The sequence below is a fragment of the Natator depressus genome, chromosome 17 (genome assembly GCF_965152275.1).
Source record: "Natator depressus isolate rNatDep1 chromosome 17, rNatDep2.hap1, whole genome shotgun sequence".
Lineage (NCBI taxonomy): Eukaryota > Metazoa > Chordata > Testudines > Cheloniidae > Natator > Natator depressus.
This window is the reverse complement of record NC_134250.1, coordinates 19,402,315-19,426,531: the sequence shown is the minus strand read 5'-3', so window position 1 is coordinate 19,426,531 and position 24,217 is coordinate 19,402,315. Positions and strand designations below refer to the sequence as shown.

Genomic DNA, 24,217 nt, shown 5'->3' with positions numbered 1-24,217 from the left:
AAAAAGACAGTCCCTGCCCTGGTGCTGGAACAATTTGTAGAGTGGGGGTGCTGAGAGCCATTGAACCAAACTGTAAACCCTGTGTAGGATGGAAATGAATTCAAGTCGGTTTCAAGCTTTGCCCCACAGTCACAGGGACTAGAACCTGACAGCTGAGTTTCTCATGGATTCGCAACTCCGGGACTGGAAGCTTTAACCCAAGAGCATAAGCCTTGGGGTAATATCATAAGAGCTGCAAAAAGAAAAGGAGGACTTGTGGCCCCTTAGAGACTAACAAATTTATTTGAGCATAAGCTTTCGTGAGCTACAGCTCACTTCATCGGATGCATACTGTGGAAAATACAGAAGATGTTTTTATACACGCAGACCATGAAAAAATGGGTGTTTATCACTACAAAAGGTTCTCTCTCCCCCCCCACCCCACTCTCCTGCTGGTAATAGCTTATCTAAAGTGATCACTCTCCTTACAATGTGTATGATAATCAAGGTGGGCCATTTCCAGCACAAATCCAGGGTTTAACAAGAACATCTGAGGAACAGTGGGGGGCGGGGGGAGGAAATAATAAACAAGGGGAAATAGGTTACTTTTTATAATGACTCAACCATTCCCAGTCTCTATTCAAGCCTAAGTTAATTGTATCCAATTTGCAAATTAATTTCAATTCAGCAGTCTCTCGTTGGAGTCTGTTTTCGAAGTTTTTTTGTTGAAGGATAGTCACTTTGAGATCAGAAATCGAGTGACCAGAGAGATTGAAGTGTTCGCCGACTGGTTTATGAATGTTATAATTCTTGACATCTGATTTGTGTCCATTTATTCTTTTACGTAGAAACTGTCCAGTGTGCCCAATGTACATGGCAGAGGGGCATTGCTGGCACATGATGGCATATATCACATTGGTGGATGTGCAGGTGAATGAGCCTCTGATAGTGTGGCTGATGTGTTTAGGCCCTGTGATGGTGTCCCCTGAATAGATATGTGGGCACAGTTGGCAATGGGCTTTGTTGCAAGGATAGGTTCCTGGGTTAGTGGTTCTGTTGTGTGGTATGTGGTTGCTGGTGAGTATTCGCTTCAGGTTGGGGGGCTGTCTGTAGGCAAGGACTGGCCTGTCTCCCAAGATCTGTGAGAGTGTTGGGTCATCATTCAGGATAGGTTGTAGATCCTTGATAATGCATTGGAGAGGTTTTAGTTGGGGGCTGAAGGTGACGGCTAGTGGCGTTCTGTTATTTTCTTTGTTGGGCCTGTCCTGTAGTAGGTGACTTTTCATGGTCTGTGTGTATAAAAACATCTTCTGTATTTTCCACAGTATGCATTCGATGAAGTGAGCTGTAGCTCACGAAAGCTTATGCTCAAATAAATTTGTTAGTCTCTAAGGGGCCACAAGTCCTCCTTTTCTTTTTGCGAATACAGACTAACACGGCTGTTACTCTGAAACCTGTCATAAGAGTTGGCCACACTGCGTGCTTGGTGGAGCGGGGCTTGACACCTCTACTACTTCATCATCCAGCAGGCAGCATTGCTCACCCCTCAACCCCGGGAGAACAGTCAGGGAGCTTGGAAATAGGGAGGTTGTATTGACTGGGTGTGTTTCTTGAACTGTGTATTCAGCAAACCCCACCCCTAAAATTAGCCTCGGGGGAGTATTGGCCTGTTGGGGGCAAACAAACAATATTGTCAGTGTTCAGGTGGAGTTGGCTTCCCTTTTAAATGGACCATTCAGATTTTCATCCCATCCTTTCACTCTGGTTGGCTTCCCTTCCCTTCCCTTCTCTCTCTTTTCCTCTCTCCCATACTCACTCTCTCTCTCTCTCTATCTCTCTCTTTTTTTTTTTTCTGTGGGCCACTCTTAGCCTACCCCAGTGCCCAAATAACCCAGCAAACCTTGACATGTTCTGCCTTCATCCGTTGCTTTACTTGCATGCTCTTTGGGACTCTGTGATGGTACGTAGAGACTTTAAAACAGGACAGAAGCGCTGCTATTTAGAGGGCTGGTTGAACCACCAAATGAACCCCCAATACGGCTGCCTCCTTCACCTGCTCAACAAGATCAGTGAAAAGCAGACCAATGCCAACAAGCCAAACCAGTTCAGAACAACGCAAACTTGATTACACAGGGGTCTAAATCACATTACTAAAGAGTCATTGTCTTTTTCCCATTCTGCACTCCAAATGTGGAGTTTATTGTTTTCTTTTTTATTATTGCATTCCTGTCACTGACAAAGCAGAAGGTAGGTATTTTGTCCGCCTCTGCACGTTCACTTCTGCAGATCAGCCTGTTGAAAAGCACCGTAGCTTGATTTAATGTTATTCTCTCTCTCTCTCTCTCTCTCTTTTTCTCTTTCATTTTGTCTTTTTGGTGGCTCTGTATAATTTTTTAACTTGTATTATTTTTCCCAGTTAGCTACAAAGCCATGCTCTTCTTTCACTTTTTTTTTTCTGTCCATGTAATTTTTTTTCTTTCTTTCTTTCCTTTCCTCCTGCCCCGTTTCTTGTTCCGTTGTTAGAATGCATTTCTGTGTGTTTTAGCCCTCCAACTTTGTGTTTGTTTCCATAAATGGTATAATTCTGTCTAGTCAATTTGATTTCCTCTGTGATTTTTTAGGGGCTGGGTAACAAGACAAACAAACTTAATGACAAATAGAGACAAGACCAAATGAAAAAGGACCAGCGATTCCAATGATTATTCCAGCCTGTTTATTTCTTGGGTTATTGAAAGTTTAGGAAGTTTAGGTCATTAAGGGGGACGGGAGAGAAAATATAGAGATGTTCTCCTTTTTGTCGTCTTTTAATCAGCCTCTTGTTCCATTTGTGATGTCTGGCTCAGGCTAAGAAGCAAAGCAAGAAGCAATTTTGGTTGGACTTGGTCTTGATTCAGCAAATTGTACCTATAAGGAAAAACACTTAAATACATACTTAACTTTAAGGACCTGCTTATGTCCCATTGACTTTAATAGATGTACATAGGTGCTTTGCTGAATTGATGCCAGAAAGCATGTTGTAAATGATGGGCCTGATCATGCAAATGCAGGGGTGGGGAGGAGGCCTTTCAAAGACACACACCTAGGTTCCCAAACTGGTACTGCGGCACCTGGCTGACTGCCTGAAGTGACCAGCCTCCCAGAACTCCCCTTCACTGCTACGGGAATAAGCCAGGGACCTACGTATGGCTTCATGAGCCCTGCGTTAAGGGCTCGGTTTTGAAAAGCTTGGCCGTGCTAACTTAGCACAAGGGTGAAACTCACGGGACCAACGCAAGGCCTTACAATTAGCGCTTACGGGGACGTAATGCATGCACAGGCCTTGTGCTGCGTCGATGCACAAGGGTGAATTTCACCCACCGTGCTCACCACTGTTAGTAGCCCCCCGCCTGCTAGGAACCACGCGTCTGCAGGGACTGGGTTCTAAGCCTGGGGAGAGGTATTCCAACCCCTCCCAGCCCCCTAAGGCATTGTCAACTTAATAAGCATCCTCACAAATGGAGCCTGCTCACTGTTGACCTTGAGCTTCTCTGGTTAAATGTTACAATGTTGGTCAATTTTGCTTTTATTCCTGATAATGCATTTTAGGATGATTCTCTCCACCACTCCCAGTGCTAGCAGAGATAACAAAGAAACCGAGACAGACAGAGAGAGGGAGGGAGGTCTGGAGGGTAGCTATAGCTCAACAAGCAGACCTGCAGTTTCTCTCGCTCCCTGTCTTGGTAAAGGGTCAAAAGAACGGAAATGAGGGCACGGTCATTTTCCCTGTTACAAGAGTGTAACTGGCCAGAGCCTGAGCAAGCCGCTCAGTGTCTCCTCTGCAGAATCATGGGAGAGCATGCTAGGAAGGGAAATGAAGTGGGCTGTGTCTTCCCACCCAAGTACGCAGTTACTGGGCACCGGGTGTAATTGCGGTGTATGTACTCTGTAGCCTGAATCCGTGGATACTGTCCGCCCAACCTGGGGGAGTTAGTCCCCATGGCAGCTTATTAAAGGAGCCCTGCCACATCCAGGTACATTTTAAAGGTGGGGTGACTTTCAGTCCCAACCCGTATGTCTTCCCCAGAGCCTCGCTAATACTCATGAGCTTTCCCCAGATTCCGCTTCCCAGCCCTGCTAATTACCAGTTTGCTTGCAAGGAAATTTAAGCGCGTCCCTTTTACAATGCAACCTTTTCCTCCTGCCTGGGTCACTGCTCTCATCCCAAGTGCTGGGGACGCCAGCCTACCCACGGCATTGAGCCGGACAAAATTCAGCTGGAAACCTTGAGCAATGCTGCTGCTGTATGTTATAGCAATTTCCCCCTGCTGCTGCCTATGGCCCATCTAAACCCTACCCATGTGAGTCCCTGAAAGGCAGGCCGCACATGCAGAAATTGCCCTGATTCCAACCCACTGAGGCACAGTCCTGTTATTGTACACGGGCATCTTCATCAAGTCACCCAGCTGTGCGGTTGGGTCTGTGCCAAAGCTCAACAGGAGCTTTATCATTGACTTGAATGGGGAGAGGATGGAGCCTTCAGGTCCTCAGATCAGAACTAAATCTGAAGCACATAGCTATGGCCCAGATCCTCAAAGGCTCCAGCTTTTGACAGGCGTTTACGTGGTGTGCCGCTCAGCAGTGCGACTCCTAACTGACTTAGGAGTCTAAGTTTCATTGTCAAAAGTGATGTGGGTGCCTAAGACTCATTTCAGTAGGAATTAGGCACCCAAATCCCTTAGAAATCTGGGCCTGGGGCTCCCAAATCACTTAGGCACAGCGGAGCCACTCCTAAACACCTTTTGAAATCCGGGCCTACGTGCCGATTTGGCTGCCCAGATGTGGAAGCAGGTGACCTAACTCAGGAGCCTAACGGTAAAAACTGGCCACCTGGTCTGAACTAGGTAACTAGAGCAGAGATCTCCACTTCGAATGCGCTATGTTCACCTGTAGCTAAGCACCTCTCCCGTCAGGGAGGAGTTGGTTGTTGTTGTGATGGGGGTGTAGATTCATAGCTGCTAAGGCCAGAAGGGACCATTGTGATCACCTGGCCTGCCCCCCCTGCACAGCACAGGCTGGAGACCTGCCCCAAAATAATTCCTAGAGCAGAGCTGTTAGAAAACTATCCCACCGGATTTAAAAATTGTCCGTGATGGAGAATCCACCAGGGCCCTTGGAAAATTGTTCCCTCGGTTAATTACCATCAGTGTCAAAAATGTCAGCCTTAAGTGTCTGAATAAGTGTGAAGTGGGGCTCAGTCCTGTAAGAACGGCATACGTTTTCCATCTGTGCGTGACAGGTTCGCTCAAACGGCTGAGCAATGATCATGGATGTGTGCTTCCCAAGTGTAGCCGAGAGGATTGCTACAGGTCTCAACGCTAGCCACTTGTGTGCCATTGTGAGTTGCTTAGTTCAGGACTGTTGCTTGCAGCTTTGATTCGCTATGACTGTTGTTACTGTTCGTTTTGTCTGAAGGTGCTGAAATGCCAGGGAAACTCCTCGGCCAGGGACGCCCCCAGGACGTGAGATAAGGTCAGGGACCCTGCGATGTGGGGCACAGGGGGAATCCTCAGATGTAGACACAAGGTGGAAATGCAGGAACAAGCATCCCTGGGCTGTGACACTGAGGAGCTGGGGGCGAGGAAGGATAAATCCTGGGGGTGGGGATGTTACAAAGCCCCTGGGCAGGAGAATCTGAGCTGGGAGGGGAGTGGGTGTCCTTGAGCCAGGAGACGAGAGTGGAAATGCTCATGCAGTGAGTCAAGGGCATGTCGCTGGGTGATTATACCTCCCTGTGCCTGGTTTGCAGTTGTTCTGGGTTTGAAACGTCTGACTGCATGGTGTTCCTTCCCCTGGAGTGTTTAGTGTGTTGCTACCAATCAGTCGTCCAGGGAAAGCCAGCCAAGCTGATGTAACCCATCCTACCCCTAGTGTCAGCTGAGATGGGCCAGGAGGCAGCAAAGGACACTGAGAGAAAAGGCCCTGGGGCCCTGTCTGGACGCAGAACTCAAAGCTCGGGTCTTTGCCCCTGATACTGCAAGAGAGACCAGGAGAGGGAGGGTTCGGAGGCAAAGTTGAGTTCATCTTTACAAGCCACTGCACTCTGTTCACACTAAAACCTCGTCATCACGTATGGGACCAGTCCTGTACCCGCTGAACGCACTGGCCGCTACTCAGCAGTCTTCAAAATCAGGCCACTTAAGTGCCTAAATATGAATGTAGGAGCCTAACCTTAAGCACCCAGGCTGGGTCTTTCAGAGGAGCCCCAGGGAGTTAGGTGGTTGCCCAAATCTCTTTGGAATCCAATAGGAGTTGGGCACCAAACCCCTTGGTTGGGCACCTTGACCCCCTTGGTATATCATAGGAACCATTTCCTGAATCTGGGCAGCCAGAGGAAAGTGGGACTGGGAGCAGCTCTGAATAGGAGGCCACTTGGGTTTAGGAGCCTAAAGTTATATTGAGGGGCCCAGGTTTCCACCTGGCAGCCAGCCTTTCCCCGTTGTGAATTCCAGTGGTCTCGGGTCAGTGCCACCTGCACTGGAATCCATGTCAGTAAACTCCCCTCACTACGCCCCCCGTGCTGGCTGGCCCAGCACAGAAGAGCTCCGGGAGACAGACCCTCGCCCGTAGGACACAATGTCTCCCTAGCAGTGCGGAGACACCGGGGCGGGGTGGGAGAAACTTGTGCAGCCGAGTCCCTTGCTTTGTCTGATCTGTGGGTAAAGAGCGGACGTCAGTCTCCAGAGCTGCCTACCAGGTACCGCTCAGGCCAACCCAATTCCCCTTTGAAGATGCTGCAAAGCGCCTTCAGCATTGGTTAGGGGGATGCTGCAGCCTTCCCCATGGGAGAGCTAGGGTTGGGTCCTGCCCCACCTGGCAATCAACTTTTCACTCTCGGGCTAATCTCTAGCCAGCAACTGCCCCAAATCTGTTCGTCGCAGCTGGGACTCTCTGCTTAGCGCAGGCCTAGGATTGTCATAGTGCACGATATTATGGCCCTTGTGAAGTCCCAGGGCTGGAATAGCAGGGGGCTATCCAGGTCCGATGTGAGGTGCCTGTACAGAGCTGTGTGGGGTCCCACCCCCAGAACCGCAGGCAGGGCTCCAGATCAGGCACAGGCGGCTTGGGTAAGTGCAGGTCTGAATCCAGCCGGGGGCATGGATCCGTTATTCTCATCGGCCCTCTACCCCCCTCAGCGAAGCTAAGGATAAACAGCAGCATGAACTGTAAGGACGTGTGGCAAGCAGCACTGGTGAGCATGAAAGTAAGACGTGACTAAAACAATTGTGTTATCAGGTGTGACTTGGTAGAGAGCACTATTGCAACAGGGAGGTGAAAATCCAGTAAAGATGAAAAGCACGTGAGAGTGGGGCAGAGTTAAGGGTAGACTTAGAACCCCTTTTTGTTCCCCAGCTTATTAGCTCAACCTCTTTTCAATGGCATCTGGCTGCTCGAAGGAACCAGGCTATAACTGCTTGCAGGGATTCTGGAGATACTCAGCCTCATACAGCCTGATCCGAAGCCCACTGAAGTCAGCCCATGGTTTGCTCTTTTTCCCCTTGAAGCAGGGTCAGCCCGAAGTTCTATAACCTATAATTGGAGTGGGGTTAAGATACATACTAGTGAACATACAAACATTTGTGTGACTTAAAATAGTCTATATCGGTGTGATTCCCGGGGCAGTTTGCACTGACAGTAATTAGAAGGAACCATCGCTAGGTTCTATTGTCAGCATATCACACGCTTCCAGTGGTTTTACAAACGGGCAGAGGGTAAAATAGAAGCCCAAGAGCCAGCCACTCAAGTCGTGTGGTCTAGGGGAGTGAGCATAACCGCTCTGTGCCTCAGTTTCCCTATCTGTGGAATAATGCTGAGCTCCTCCAAAGGGGTCTGACTTGGCTAATCTTATACAGCGTCACTAGAGCCCTATAGGCAAGCGAACCCAACGGGCAGGGATGCCATGAACAGCATGGCAGCAGTTTGTTGATTCACTTTATTTAGCGGGGTGCACTGGGCTGATCCCACTGTCTTTTGTAGTTGTAGGCTAGCTGAGCTGTCAGCCAGCACTGGGCAGTGCAGCTCAGTCGCCAGGGGGTGTCTTCACCCAGTTGGAAGGAAATGAAAAGACGGCTCCGCCCGCGGTTCCAGACAGCGTCAGCGGCGTTTTCTCTCGCTTACATTGATTTGAAACCAGGGGAGAAAGTGCCCCGTTTCCCCCCATTTGCTTTGCTGCGGTACCGCGAGGGCCCAGAAGCTAGCTCTTCGCGTGCAAATCCGTGTGTATATTTCATATCGAGCCACAGTGATTCCATGCAAGGTGGGATTCTAGCCGACATGCTGGCTCACACCAGATCATAGCTATGAGTCAATGTGAAATTGTACTGCTTTCTCACAGGCCTCTCTTGTGCCACTTGGGCCATTGGCTAGATTCTGGAATATTACCACTGGGGGAAAAACTTGCTGGTACCACTTCCCTACTGCCCCGCTCCCATCCACACCATGGGATTTCATTGCCAAGAGTGTCCTGGAGAATTCCTTATAGGCCTTTGCTGGATCTGGCAGGCCGATACTATGCTATTGAATGCCTAAGCAGCAGGTCACTGGGTGAAATATGCAGGCTCTAAAGGCTTTGAACTCAATGTTTTTAAGTAAAAGCTGTCCAACCAACCAAAAAACGGTGCTCCTACGCTGAACTTGCTTACCAAACAAAGCAGAGCTGATGCAAATGCAAATCCAGCTAGAGTTGGTTTCTCACATGGTTGATGTTTCCGAGGCCTAGGAGAAGTGAGTTGTTTTGTTTTATTTCTCTTCTTTCTCTCTCTCTCTCTCTCTCTCGTTCTCTCTTGCATTTTTGTGAATCTAATGATGCACTTATATTGCCCCGCTTTTCCCTTCTCTTCATACCTTACCTACTAAAGGAGGAAATGCCACTTTTTTGGTAAGTGGATGTTAACCAAGAGGGACTTAAAAAAAAAAAATCAGAATTTAACAAAAAGGAAAAAAAAATGGAAGCAGAAAGCAGGAGTCCATGTAGAGCGCTGGTGAAAACTCAGCAGGGCTCTGCACTCACAGATAAAAACAGTTTCCCAGGAAGAGTTCAGAACCATTCGTTTATTTCAGTAATGACGACATTTGTGGAGTTTTCTTTTCTTTTTTTTTTTCTTTAATGTTTCTCTTCCTTTTTGTTTTTTATACTTTTTTTTCCCCCCTGCCCCCTTCCGCCCCCATTACCTCCCGGCCCCACCCCTCGCCATCTTTCTGTGCTGTCTTCCTCACACCTTGGTTTGTTTCAACCCAAACACTATGTATAAGACCCGCCACTCCATTCCTTCCCCTCAGGCCCGTTTCCTTCAACATCCCAGTTTGGTTTGGTTTGGTTTTTCCTCATTAAGTCCAATTTATTTTCCCCCTCCAACCTCTCTCTTATTTTTTTTTTTTTTTTTTTTTTAGTTTGTTTGGTGTTTACACACAGTTTATTTTGGGGTTTTTTAAACTCCGTTTCAGATGGTTTTTCATTTGAAGTCTCCCTCCCTTCTTCCAGTTTTTGATTTATGGATTTCTTTTGTGTTTTGCATGCGGAGATTTGCATGAGCTGCATTGTTGAGGTCGAAAGGCTGAGCAGGAGGGCAGATTCAGAGTAGAGTTCTGTGTAGCCTGCCTTATGCAATGTGCGTTGACGTTGTGAATTGCACTTCTGGCTTGGGGTTCCCCTTTAAAGACCTCTCTCCCCTTCTTTCTTCTCTTCTTTCCTCCCCACCCCTGTTTTCTTTCTTCCCATCAGAGGCTGGACTCCACGTCCCCTTCTCCCAGGGGGCATGTCAAGACCGAGCCGCCGTCCCCCCGCTCCAAGGGCAGCAGACGCGGCCCCAGAAGCCCCCGGTCGGTGTCTCCGGACAAAGGAGGCCGATGCTCCGGAGGGGACAAGTACGTCCACCGACGCCGCTCCCGGTCCGTGTCGCTGCACAAACACAAGGGGAGGAGCAAGGCCAAGGCCTCGGCCCAGAAGGAGTCCCCCCACTCGCTCAGCCACACCGACTACAGCAGCGATTCAGAGGGGTCGGCCTGCTCGCACCCCTACCCGGCGGCGCGGGGGGCGGAGAAGAACCATGGGGCGCACTTGAAAAAGTAAGAGTCGGGGCCATGAAGGGAGGGGCCCCGGAGACCTCAGAGCCCGGTCGCTGCCTGCAGGGCGTGATCCTCCACCCATGAGGTCAACTGGTGTTTCACCCTGGATAGCTGGGTTCAATTCTTTGCCCTGCCATAAACTCCCTGCACTCCCTTGGGTGTCTCGTTGCCTTTCCGGGCCACAGTTCTCTGCCTGTCCAATGCAGCTCACAGCAGGAGCCGGGTAAAGACATTAAAGCGTGCGAGAGGCGGAGATGCCATGGGGAGGGGGGCTGTGATAGAGCAAGAGACCCATTAAGCAGAGGCCTTGGAGCTAACAGGGCCCCTTCTGATGGCGATGATGCGATCGCCCCAGCACCCGGTGTTCACTGTGGGGCAAAGTTTGACTGGCAGGCTGGGAGCAGCGCAGAGAAGAGTGGTGGAAATGATCCTGGCGCTGGAGGGACTGGCTTGCGGGGTTCCACCCGCTAGGCAGAGGAACTCCTAAAGGGGAGATGTGAGCGCAGGCTACATGGCTCCAAAGGGCATTCACACCACGGATTGCTCCGGCTGGGTGGGAGCATTAAGAAAGGGGAAATGTAGGCTGGATAGCGGGCTTTCGTTGCACAGGACTCACTGGCCCAGTGAGCGGGACCCCCACCTGCCCTCCCTTATCTGCTCTGTCTATAGATTGGAAATGGTATTGGAGCAGGGCCAGACCTAGAGATGCAGGTTTCAGGTGTGCACATTCCAGGTTTGCAGGGAAACGCGCCCAAAGGAGAAAAGCTGCTTCCAGTTTATTCTCTTCTGATCTTCTTGTGGAGCGCATGGCAATCCCCTGAGAATCAGGATCAGACACTGTACACTGCAACCCAAAACCACTGTAGCCTCTGTTTCCCAATACGCGGAAGACAGGTATCACCAGGCAGTACCGGACCATTGGTCCATACAGTCCGTGTCCTCACAGTGGCTGGTGCCAGATGCTTCAGAAGAAGGTGCTAGAAACCCCTTAGTGGACAATTGTGGAATAATCTGCTCCTTGGGGAAGTTTCTTCCTGACCTCTGAAAGTGAGTGGTTGGCTTATGCCCTGAAGCATGAGGATTTGTATCCCTTTCACAAATACTTGTCCCATCTAATGGAACTGTTGAGGTCCCTATTAGTCATATGACTGTCTCAGACTTTTTGGCATCCTGCTAAACTTGGCCTAAGTATTATCTTGTGGCAGTGAGTTCCATAGGTTAATTATATACGGTATAGGGAGTGCCTTGGCAGCAGAAGTAGCCATTCTACTAAAGAATAAAATTAGCCCTATATTAGTCATTGATGGGTACCCTAATTGACACAGTCATGTGGGGTCACTGAATGTTCATGGCCTGATTTTCAGAACACCCAAGGTTCCCACTGACGTCATTTGGCATTATGGATGCCCAGCACTTCTGAAAATCAGGCCTTAACTGTTGTTGCTCCTGGATGCCCACGCCACGTTGTTCTCAAGGGATTCAACTGGAAGTGGGGTGTTCCTGTCTCCTTGGAAACATGGTGGAGGCCAGCGGGTGACAGGGAGTGGGGCTGAGATAGTGACTGGCTGTCTGATCTAATGGTCTTGCAGGGTGAAGGACAGACACCACCGGGGCAGGCCAAACAGCGGCTCCCAGTCCCCTGTCAAGCACTCCAGGCACAACTCCGAGAGAAGGAAGAGCCTGTCCCGTAGCAGCTCCTGGAGCTCCAGCGGCTCCCCATCCAAATCCCGGTCGCGATCCCGGGAGAAAAGACCAGCACGGAGCCGGAGCCAGTCTCCATCGCAGAAAAAAAACTCAAGCAGGTGAGGCCCCAGCAGCACACGTCCCCCAAGACAGGATCACAGGGTGGGGCAGTACATGGGCATAGAGACACACTGACAAAGGCATAGGTCAGGATGCCAGCAGACACTTGGGCACAGATAGGCACCCAGCCAGTGTTCGCACAAGGACACCAGCACACACATGGGGTCAGATGTACCCATGGAGACATGTGCCTTGCGCACCAACCCATCCAATCAGGAGAGGCTTGAGCAGATAAATGTGCTTTGTAACATGGCCAGAAGGGCAACAATCTCTGTCAGACCAAGGTGAAGGAAACCACTTCCTTCACTGGGAACGTCTTTTCTCTTCTCTGTACATGCTCATCAAGGGGTACTCGGCTCCAGCCTTCCTGGCCGAGCTCAGTGGCTGGGGTAAGGAGGGCAGGGAGAGAGACACCAGCATCTCTAAGAGGCTCGGCACCCAAACCACAGAGAGCTTCATGGATCAGGCAGGGGGGTGGCGAATTGCACCCGGAGATCCTAGGGCAACCGGGGCAGCCTGGGGCACCCAAGGGTGACCACCTCCCTGGAGATGCTGCCACATTCTGCACTAGCTGAGGCTTCTGCGTGGTCCCCAGGGCTAGCCCCATTGCAGCCAGCCTGCCCACGTGTCTGGGTGTAGACACACACAGGTGGACAAGCGACGGAAGCCCCATCTCGTGGGACAGTCAAAGCAAAGCGGTCAGAGTCCTGCACTGAGGTGGACTAGACGGGACCGAATAGACCTGTTCCCAGTGCCAACTTTTATGTGACCATGGAAGCCATGTGTGGTCACAGCTGTAACCTGAGCTACCCTGGGGTGGCTCTTTGTCTTGCCCTAGTGGCTAGACAAGGCAAGGGGTTTATGAGTCTGCTGCTGGCTCCAAACTACCCGTGCTGTCCCTTTAGCTCAGCCAGGAGAGGCTTGTGTTTTTAACTCCACAGGTCCTGGGTTCCATTCCCACACATGACCCACCTGTGGGGTCAGCATGTATACACAAGTAAATGTGGACTCACGCCGACACAGATCACACAGGGCATACGTATAGGCCTGTAGCAGACATGCGCGCGCACCACGGTGCATGCCGACCCAGCTAACATGTGTGGTTTGGATCCAGAGAGAGAGACAACGAGCCCCGAACACGGCACAGTGACCCGGATCCTGCCCGGGCCAGGCGCCGCTCCAGAAGCTATTCCCCTATCAGGAAGAGGAGGCGTGACTCTCCCAGCTTCATGGAGCCCAGAAGAATTACAAGGTAGCTCCCACGGTGCAGGGGCTCAGCTCTGGCTCAGCTCAGGGGTTTTACTCATTCATTGATAGCCTCAAACCCCCAGTGTCCGCCCCAAAAACGCCCTTTGCTCCTCTGCAAAGACAGAGCCCAGGTTGCTGCAGCTGGTCAGCAAAGAGAGAGTTAATTCAATCAATTTCCCAGGTGTTAAAGGTACACTGCCTTGTCTACACTAGGCTGTTCACCTATGTTAGCTAGCACTGTCCAAATCCTAGTCTAGACAAGGCCCCTGTGGTGAACCTTGGGCCCCATAGTAGATAGATAGATGAGTGTGTATGAGGATCGATAGATACCAACATTACAAGCTTCTAAGATCCTTCAAAATAAGTAAATACATGTTTTTTTTTGTTAACATTTTATTTATATTGTAAAACAAAAGATCCTGCCCCTGATCTGTTTCTCTCGTGCGCTGTAAATGCAGAATCTCCCTCTCTTTGAAATTAAACAAAGATCTCAGTCCTAAATTCCAACCTGGGCAATAGTTAATCTGAGACCAGACCCAGTTTGAAAGACTAGAACCTTGTTCAGAGCTAGAAACTTAAACCTCAAACTGAGATTTGCCTTTTCTAACCTGTTTCTTTCTAGCTACTGTCAATTGTGACATTAATATTTGGACAGCTGGATTTATGGAAAACCAGCCTTAGGTCACAGTGGTGAGAATTGTAGCACTAACTTGCCCCTGACAATTAGACTCAAGGCTTAAGAGGCAGAGAGGACAGGAAAATTAGTACCAATGCAATGAGCTAAAGTGTTCTGTGGATTTCTCCGGTAGCTTTTCTGTATATGAAGCCAACGGAATACATGATGGTGTAAAATGCTGGTGTCAGTGACCCCTGTAACTCACGGTGGCTTTGCGACGTTAGAGTAGTGCAGTCCTGCCTTACTGTGGGCCAGATTCCCTGCTGATGTAAATGGGCAAAACACCACTGAAGTCAAAGGAGCTTTCACCCATTTGCACCAGCAGGAAGCTTGGACCCATATCTTTAGAGCACCACATGCCATCACAGGCCCCAGATGTTCCGGGGCTGCTTGACATTACACAGGTGTGGGTTTGCAGGGTCAGGGTGAGGATGCAAGTCAAACAGTTGCTGCAAAAGAGCAGCCGTGTTGCAAGGTGACACCACTGGAAATGGAGGTAACTGAGCAGGAACTTGCTTTCCCCCGCCTGTGATGCGTGTGTACAATCCGTGTTACTGCCATGCAATCAATGCCATGGCTTATTGATACAGGACTGTACAGCACTCACCTTGGTTCCCAGCACGCCCTCCCCCCGCAGGTGTAATTAAGCCATGCTCTTGAAGTTGCCTTTCAGATCTAATGTTTTTTTTCCTCCATGAAGGGGCGATACTGGAAGGGTGCTAAATGGGTTGATTTCTCGGTCTGTGAAACCTGCAGGGCCTGGCTATGAGACGCTACAGACAAGAACAGATGTAGCGCCCCATGCAAAAGTGCTGTATTTTCAGTCCCCTGGGATTTTGGGATGCTCCAGTGTCCTGTGATCTGGGCTGAAATGGCATCAGCCACTGGAGGGTGTATGGGTGGGGTGATGCCACTGGCATCGTCCCTTTCCGTGAATGCTAGAGCAATGACACCCCCTCCAGAGGGCAAGGCGGGGACCCAGCCATCTGGCTCCTTCTCTCGGCTGTAGTGACACCCATTGGATGGGATGGGCAGAGAGTCCCCGATGTAAGAGGCCAGTTTCAAACCTCTGTAGCTCAGCTTCTGGCCTCACCAGGAGCTGCATTTCCAGAGTCAGAGGGAGGCCTTCGGGGGGTCTTGTTGCAACGTGCAGCCGTTCCACCCCAGCACCCAACGAGTCACCTAGAAGTGAGTCCAGGGTCTATCGTAACAAGGCAAGCTTGCTGCTGGCTTGCACTTCCTGGGAAGCCATGGGCGTTGTCACAGGACAATGCAGAATTGGGCCCACAGTCCTATTTTGGCGCTCAGTCCTACTCCGCCAAATCACCCCAGACACATGCACTGCTGTGCTCCTTCCCTGTCTCCCACATGGCAAGCCATAGGGGCTGGATAGGATCATCACAGAAGGGACTTGGGTGGGGGCCCCACGGTGTTAGTGGATTCTAGCCTTGGTGCAGCCTTGCCCAGCCGCGTGATTTCATTACCAGTCTCACAGTGCTTGGTGTTTCTCTTAAAGCCCCAGCTGCTGGAGTCCTGTGATTACAGAGAATCTCAGCTTTCATTTTTTTAAGAAAAGGGAACTCCTAGCCCTTCCGCTGGTGGGGAAAAAGCCTGAAGCCATAACCACCCCCCCCAAGGCATAAAACCCAGACAGCAACTAAACAGCCCCTGACATTTACTGTAGTCACAATTATGTGAATTTTTTTTTAAAGCCAATCTCATGATTTTGGGGGGGGCCTGAGTCCTGATTGTTTGGGGTTGGCTAGGCTGGGAGGTGGATCAAGGCAGAAATGGAGCAGTGGGCCCAAATAAGTGGCGGAAGGGTGGTACAAGGTTTAGCACATGAGCCTAGGATTTGGGATCCCTGCGCTCAGTTCCCTGCTCTGCCCCAGGTTTGCTGTGGGACCTGGGGCAAGTCACTTAGCTGCTCTGTGCCTCAGTTTCCCTTCTGTAAAAATGGGGAATAACAGCCTGGCCCTGCCTCCCAGCGGTGCTGCAAAGCTGGCGATGTGCCCAGAAACTGCAGGAATGTGGGCATGGGGGGCCACGTACATCCCTAAGATAGAAACACGGGATGATGCCTCGGGGCCTCTTGCTTGCAAAGGAGTACCAAGCTCCCGCCCAGCCTATGGGAAGACTCAGCAGGCGTCTGGAGTGTCCTTGTTTGCATCTGAGCCCCGGGTGTTTGTCTGACCTGTTCCTCCCCGCCTCCCTTATTGATGCCAACCTCTCCTTTTCCAGCCCATCTCAAGGTTCCTCTCGGAGAGCGTCGCCGCGGGCCTGGTGACCATGGTGCCCAGGACCCCGCTCCCCGCGTCTCCCTGAATTCACCGTGTGAGGCCTTCAGCGCTAAGCTGCGTCTGTGCCGTCTGTCTCGCTCTGTTGCTCCCACTAACACCACTCACTGGGGCGGGCAGTGTTCGGGGGGGTGGGGGGGTGCATCCGGCGGCTGGGGGCTGCCAGGGGTGGTTTGGTGACGTTCACTCCTTCCTCACCGGTTCGCTGCCTGCTAGGAGCCCCAGCCCCACTGGCCTGAGCCTGCGAGTGCCGGGGTCAGGGGCGATGGAGTCTGTCTGAGTGGGCTTCTGGGGCCAGCATCCTGGCTCCCTGCCATTGCCTGCTGCAGAGAGCCTTGCAGCTGAGGGGCTAACCCCCTAAGCCTCTCCCGCCGGAGCTGCCCTCTGAGTCTAGGGTGGGGCGAGGCGTTTGTGAATGGGGCTGAGCCAAGGAAGAGGGGCCACGCGTGAGGTGGGCTTACTGGGGACTGTGCTGGGGGGAGGCCAGCTGAGGAAGGGCATAAGGCTCAGGGGGCAAGGTGATGAGGAAGTGGGGTGGGGTGAAGGGCCAGTAGGGCAGGTTTGGGGGACCCCCAGAGAAAGGCCCCTGGAGGCCCCCAGGGAAGGACAGGGAAGTCCACGAGAGAGCATCCTCGCAGGGTCTGGTGGTCAAGAGGCCCATGGGGGAGGGTTTGGAGGCCACAGGGGGGAAGAGTTGGGGGCGTTAGGATCCATGGGGGAGGACTTGGGAGGGGGCCACAAAAGGTACCAGGGAGCTGTGGGGTCAAGAGATCCAATCCTACAGGAAACCTGCTCTGGCTTCACTTCTCCTTTCCCCCAGTTCTTAGCTTCCCCTTTGTTTCTTCCCCTCACACGTCTGGTTCCCTTGCACGGTGCCTCCCGGGCACTGGCCCTGTCCCCGAACCCCAGGCACCTGGCATATTGAATGGGGGCAGGGAGAGGATTTTACCACCTGACCCTCCCCTTTGGGCTGGAGGAGAACCCAAGGGCAGGTTTGTTCTTCCCCCTGCCCACGGGAATTAGCAGCAGCAGCTCAGCCCTCCAACCCTGGCCTGGCCTAGCCCCCCCACTAATCCCTAACTTCTGTTTTTCAGCAGCTTTAACTCTTTGGTGTCGGGGGAAAAAAAACACACGCTACACTTAACCTTTTTCCTGCTCTGTCGTAGCCTCCTAATCCAGGACTAACACCCAGGGGCCACGGCTTGGGCACTGTGGGGGCAGCCAGGGGGGCTGGCAGTGGGGTTTGGCGAGAAGATTAACACAGCTCATGCCTCTGCAAGGCACAGGTGTCAGCCATGGTCCCTAGCAGCATCACCTTGTAAAGGAGCAGCACGCACCCCCTTCTCCGCCCCCCCCCCCGCCCACCCGCCCCAGTCCTGCCACTCTGGAGCCAGGCCATGAGATTCTGCTGTTTTGGGCAGAGTTCTGGCCCAGAGCTGGCCTTGGGTCTGGCCCATTGAGCCAGGACATTTGGATCCAGAGCTGAATCTAAACTTGCCCATTGTTTTGGGGGGCGGGGGGGGGAAGGGGGTAAATGTGGGGCTTAGCTGGCACTAAACTAAAGCCCCCGCTCCTCTCAGCTTCCCCCTCTGTGCTCAAGCCAAAGCCCAGAACCAAATCCAACCCCCTGTCTTGCCGAGCCTGGCCCTGACTCAGTTTCCCTTTCATTTGCAGTGCCCGCAAGCGCCCGATCCCCTACTACAGACCCAGCCCTTCCTCTTCCAGCTCCCTGAGCAGCTACTCATACAGCCGGAGCCACAGCCGGAGTTACGACAGCTACAGTACCAGCCGGAGCCGGACTCGCAGCCCCCAGAGCCGCTCTCGCAGCCCAAGCCCCAGCCCCAGCTACAACAGCCCCAGCAGCTCGGAGAGCGCCGGGTTCTGAGCCAGCAGCAGGCATGCCCCTCGCTCCCCTTTCCACCCTGACCCCGTTGGCTCTAGGGCGCCCAGTGCCCACCCCCTCACACAAGCTGGCCTGGTCCTTCCAGCACATCCTCGCCTTCTCCTTGAAGAGGGAGAAGGAGCCGCCAGGTGAGATCCTCCAGCCCAGGAGCTGAGACATCTGATCGGGGTGGGGAGGGGAGGTTTGAGGGGCAACCGTGGCAGCTGCTAACAGCTGGAGCTCGAGGCTGACAAGTGGGATGCAGACAGCGCCCAGCCCCCGTTGTTGTCCTGGCTGAAGGGGCATGCAGGACAGCGGAGGAGGAGGCCAGGCTGATGTTACTCCCAGCAGGCTCCAGCTGACCGGGCAAATACAACCCTGCTGTCGCCCATCACGAGGGGCAGGGCAGACTCCAAAACGTCATGGGTTGTTTTGGGGGCGGGGGGGGGGGGTTTCATGTCTACAAACAAATGCTGGGGTGGGGGATCGGGGGGCATGGAGCAAGGGAACAAAATGCTTAACAGAGACCTTGGACTGGACCCTCCCGCGAGGGGGGGCCTTTCATGAACAAAAAGCTCATGGACCCGAGGAAGGTTTGGGATGGGTTGTTTCTATTTATGTTGCTCAGGCCCATCAAAAGGTCCTTGTGCTTTATTTCATTTAATTTATTTTTTGAGCACAACTGTATAAATTTGCAGGGGGGGGGGGCGCTAAAGGAGGCAGGATGAGGTGGGGTAGGGGAGAAGAGGGGGTGTTGGGGGACACTAGATCTGCAGGATTGATGCAATCCAAAGAAGCGTACCAGATCTTTCTGGACTTTGGCATGGAGGAGGATTCGCTGCTTCCGTGGAGAATCCCTAGCTGAGCTGGGCCATCTCCAGCTGCTTGGGACTGGATCGGCCCGTGGGAGGCGTCGGGGGCATCCCCCACCTCCCGGAGCTACACAACGCCCAACGCCCTCAGAGCCTCCACTGAACAAAGTTCTCCGCCGCCGTCTGCTGGTGAAGCAGCCAGCTGGGGGCAAATCTCTGGGAATGCAGCTGACAGGAGCGCACCCGGCCGCAAGGCAGGCCCCGCCGAAAAGTTACGGATGGCGCTTCGGTTTTCGGGTGCAGTTCGAAGGTCCCTTCGCACCCCAGCTGTGCAGGTAACTTGGAGGCCCAGGGCCTGATCCAGCCGCTCCCACACATCCAGCGCGGGTGCTTTGCAGAACCCATTCATTCTGACCTGCTCCCAGCAGGACGAGCCGATCCCAGTGACACCTGGGCGTGGCGGCAAGTCGCCCCCAGCAGAATAGCAGCACTCTCGTGCATGGCAGAGGAGTCTCTGCATGTCCTAACTCCAGGCTCGGCCCAGCGGGACTCACAGTTACATGACCTCAAAGTCACGCTACGGGCGGATGGTGAGGAGATGCGACCACTGAACGTCCCATACCAGGACCTGGGCCCCAGCCTGGCAGGCTGAGCCAGGGCCCTCGTCTTCCATGACTGGTGGTGCCTTTTCCATGGAATTTCATTTCATTCTCCACTTTGGGGGGCTGTGTGCACCACAAAGAACACAACTGCTGCTCCAGCACCTGGCTCCCTTCCTCCTGCCCTGGTGAGTAGCCCTTCCTTACCCAACGAAAGAGGTTGCGGAGAGTCGAGCCATGAACTGGTCGCAGGCCTCTTCTCAGGCCCAGGCTGTGAACCCTACCCTGGCCCTGGGGAGCACTTATTCACCCGCCTAGTCCTATTGACTTCAGTGGGTGACTGCCCGCACCCCAGTGTAAGGTGAAGCGTTCACCCCGAGTGCCATAGCGAGGGATTGGGGAACCATTTCAGAACCCCTTCGGGGGCGGGGGGTGAGGTAGGGGAGAAGCAACGCGTCCAGAACAGAATTGTTTCAGGACATTGAGCCTACAGCCCTGGCCGTGCAAGGGTTAGTTACAGCCTGATGCCATCCATTATATCGACCAGGTCACAGACTGATGGATATTAGCAAGGAACCTGACCCATTTTGGACCAAGGGAGACAGCAGGGTTTAGCACAGCAAGAACTGAACGAGGTGTGAGGAGATGCGAGTTCTGTTCCTGACACTACCACTACCCTGCTGTGTCACCTTGGAGTAGTCACGTCCACTTGCTCTGTGCCTCAGTTTCTCCCTTTGAGCGTCTCGCTTATTTAGACTGTAAACTCCTGCAGGCAGGGAATGCTATTCAGGGTGTGAGTGTTCAGGGCCTCTAGCTCCTACCAAAATGTATACACACCCTCAGAGTTAGGGGGAGGGAGGTTGAAATCCCAATGGCATGGCCTTTCTTAGAGATTCCCTTTCATGTTTCCACCCCAGGCCCCCAACAGGGGGCCACGGGAGCTAGTTGGGGAATTTTTTGCCAAAAAAATGCCAATTTGTTAAAACTGAAACCGTTCATGGAACAGGATTAGTTTAAATCTCCCCCTGCAAAAAATTTTTGCAAAAAAATTCTGACTTTTTTGAACAGGAAAGTTTCAGCATTTTGAGGCAAAATGATTTTTGGTTTCAAAAACATTAGCGACTGCAGACTAAGGAAAGGTGAGACGGAAAGAAAAGCAGGTTGAAAATCCAAAGGAAACATTTCGATTGACCCAACTGGGAAAAATGTTTGGTTTGCTGGTATGTGAAAATTGTCAAGATTTTGACTTTTCATCCTATTCCAGGACAGGAACATTTTTCAAAATCGCAGAATTCTTGTGCATTGGGAAAATTATTGCCCAGTTAGTCCTACATGCTGCCAACTCCGTTACCTTTACCTTGCCCATTCTTCCCCAGCTAGCATCCCTCCAGGGTCTCTTCTTCCAAACTTCCTTTGAAAAATAAGTTCAAATGCTTTGGCCATGGCATAGCCCCTGATCACTTCTAAGCGCTTGACTTCTAGATCTTTGCTTTCCTGATGTGTCTCAGTGGAACCCTGCAGGGCGAACGCTCCCCTCACACTGGGTGAAATTCACTAAGGCCTGGTGCAGGACCTTCAGCTCTAGAGGTGAATTTCCCCCACTGTGCATACACGGCCCTTCTACTTTTCTTATCCTTCTTGCATTTGTGCTCAGATAAATCCGACCGGTCCCTGGAGTGACCTTCTTGCTGCTGTGTTAGCATTTATTCCTTTAAGTTCTAGTTCCTGATTTTTCCCCCCTTCCCTTTTCTTTGAGAGTCTTTGGTCACTTCCTCCCACATCCCTTATCGGTCCTTCTTCTTGCTCTCCAGAGCTTTCCATGGCTCTTTACACCTCACTTATGAGCCGTTTCTTCTCGAGTTGGCACAGGGAATTAATCAGATGGGTGGTGTCACCCTAGAGGTGCCTGGCATCATATGCGCTAAGGGAGCATGGGCCTTTGTCCTGCTCCAATCCCCACAGGAGGATAAGTGAGACATGTACTACAGCTGCTTCCTAGAGGAGTGCTTTAAAGCCCTGGAAGTCCTGAGTTCATACTCTGATGAGGGCCCATGCTGACTGTAAAATTGGTGCACCAGTGTCTTTGTCTGCCTTCAGGTCCACATAAGCAGATAACAGTCCTCTACAGGTTCCAGCAGATGGACTCATTCCTTTTTCTCAAGCAGTACAGGCCCAAGCTTTTAGTAGTGGAGGTCCCAGGTTCAAACCCCATCGATAGCCCAGGTGGGGTTAGAGTCACATACTCCTTCCCCCACCCCTTCCCCACTGCCCTGCCAGATGCCAGCATTCAGGAAACATCAGGGTCAGACCCTCAGCTGCTGTAAAGTGACTGGCCTCCAGCGGCATCAGCAGCACCATGAGACTTGCCCCCAGCCCAGGCTCTGCCACCTGCTTTAGGCCTCTAGACGCTGAACAGAGTCCAGGAACTGCCCCGCACTTGGCGTGTCAAGGCACAGCTCCTCGGTCTAGCAATCCCTCCTGCGAGCCGAGACCTCTGTGGTTCAATGGCCCAGCCTGAGGGCCAGAGCTGGCCTCCCCAGTAGCTTATGCACACCCTTCCCAGAACTCTAGCCATGGTGGTGCTCTGGGTTCACAGGTTAACTCTTCAGGGGCATGTGGTAGGTGTAGCACAGAGCATACGCATACACAGACTTTGCACGGGGTCCTAAAGCCCCATTGCAGTGTACTTAACAGCATGCTAGATACACAAGACTAGACAGCATAATAAACACACCTCTCTGGAGTGACTCACGACCATAGTGCCAACCTCAGGGCAGAATGTCAAAAAGCAGTGCAAACCCCCAACTGGTGGTATATTCTTGAATTAGATTTCACCAACCCAGTAATAAATGTGAACTCCCAAAGTACTACAAAAGTCTTATAATGGAGTCACAGACAGTCCCTTTAGAGACTCCAGGCTAGCATGCCACCCAGGCAAGCTGGACTATCTGATAAATGGTCATTTCCACCAAAAATCACAAAAACACTAGGTTCCCAGTCCCACTCACCAGGTTGATTTGCATCCCAGATCTCACACCGAAGACAACGCCGGTAACCAGTTTTAAAGGTTTATTAGCTAAGAAAAAGAAGTAAGAGTTATTGAGAGGTTAAAGCACGTAAAATATATCTACAGGTGAGTCATGGTCTATAATTCCAAATGGTAGCAGAAGTGTAGTAATCTGCCAGTTTCCCCAAAAGTCTCTCAGGGCTACCCAGTGGAACTATGAGGATCTCAGTCTTCTCACTCAGTTACTCTGCCCTGTTAGAATCCAAAAACAGTCCAGAGATGAAGAATTTTCTCGTGTCCCTACTTATAGCTTCTTCCCACAGAAACCAAGCTGACAGGGTCACTACCCACATGGGGTCTTTCTTTGAGGGCGGAGAGAGAGGCATGCATGTAGAGTCGTCGATGTTCTCTGATCATCTCACACAATGACCACTTGCCTTCAAATGCACAAGAATTAGCACTGTCCCCTTAAAGTTCTTCATTGGCATTACACAAGGCTTCTTCCTTGTTTGATGGCTCATTTAGTTACAGGGGTGTTACAATATCAATGTTTGCCATTACATTCTAACAGGATACAGATAAGTGAAAACAATGCATGCAACATCCCATTAGTTTTCATGAAGTTTAAAACCCCAAATACATTCTTATCTATTTAACAATCTCTTTGCTCTATACTAGTACACAAGTGAATTGGCCTGGCTTCCAGCTGTGAGTTTGTCAATTTTCAGCTGACATCTAGGCCTAGGCTTATCACAACAGCTAAATGAAGTTCCCCTGCCTCACTGTCCTCACCATGCTGGAGAATTCTGGGTAAGGAGTATTATGGGATGGAGCCATGTCCCACCCCTCCCTTCAGTGGTATTTTCCTCTACACTTTCTTGGGATGCAGTTAATCAAAGCAGCAAGTTCCTGCCCTGTAGTCTCATAAATTGACTTATTCTGGTCGCACAACATGTGGTTCTGATTCCAGGTTGGATCTGAACGGGGAAGGCACCTGCTTTGGCTAGGACTGAAAACCCTGTGGGATCAACTGACCTTGTGAAATTTCCACCACTTGGGGCCAAAATTTCACAAGGGATTTCAGAGCCAAATTCCAATCCTTCCCCTCCAACCCCCAATCCAGATCTGAACTTTGGCCCAACCATTTACCCCCTCATGACCTCTTTACCTTTGCATACCAATGGCATAGAGGTCTCCTGTCGGTAAGGAGGCTGCTGCTCCTGAATGTAATTGCAACAGTTCAGACCAGGGAAGGACGGAGTAACAGCAGGACACTGCACTGCCTGGATGATGGCTTGAATTTTAAGAGGGCCAGGGTGCCCTGTGGAGGGCGCTCCATGAGCTGTCGATGGTATTTTGTTGAGTGGAAATGGGGCTGGGATTGGGACAGCCTGTGGACACATTTATGCAAAGCTTTATCTCCATCATCTTTAATAATCATTCAGCAGGCGGCAGGCAGGGGCACGGAGGCGGCTTCCAAAATCTCCTTTTTCCGCCGGCATGACAATGCTCTGTTGTTGTTTTCACTTAATCTCTGTGAGCCACATGCCTTCTGCCTGGCTGGAGGGATGATGCATCGGAGCCTCCCCTGGCAGAGGGAGCAGCTGCTGCAGATTAGTCCATGGCTGGGCTTTATTGTTCTTTTCCAGCCTTTGTTTGCAGGAGGGTCCAGTGGCTCAGGGGGTTGGGAGGAGCCAGACGCCTCTTTGAATCCTGCTCTGGTTAACAGTTCAGAGGTCTCCAGAGTTTAATGCTTGCTGTGTGATGAGTTGGAGGTCTCAGCACCCATCCATGGTGCATTTTGGAGAGCAGA

At 51.6% G+C, this 24,217-nt stretch overlaps 1 protein-coding gene across 2 annotated transcripts in view; it reads left to right on the top strand.

Moving 5' to 3' along the window:
- Positions 1-18,287, top strand: part of SRRM3 (serine/arginine repetitive matrix 3) — a 178,697-nt gene extending 160,410 nt beyond the window's left edge. The window contains exons 13-17 of one of the 2 annotated variants that reach the window (XM_074974575.1): positions 9,737-10,080; positions 11,670-11,882; positions 12,998-13,135; positions 16,049-16,141; positions 17,779-17,892. In XM_074974575.1, coding sequence (XP_074830676.1) covers positions 9,737-10,080; positions 11,670-11,882; positions 12,998-13,135; positions 16,049-16,094 — 741 coding nt within the window. In that variant the 3' untranslated portion in view covers positions 16,095-16,141; positions 17,779-17,892. Of the gene's footprint in view, positions 1-9,736; positions 10,081-11,669; positions 11,883-12,997; positions 13,136-16,048; positions 16,142-17,778 lie in introns of both variants that reach the window. The other variant, XM_074974574.1, reaches the window with a different exon arrangement.
- The last annotated feature ends 5,930 nt before the right edge of the window (positions 18,288-24,217 follow it).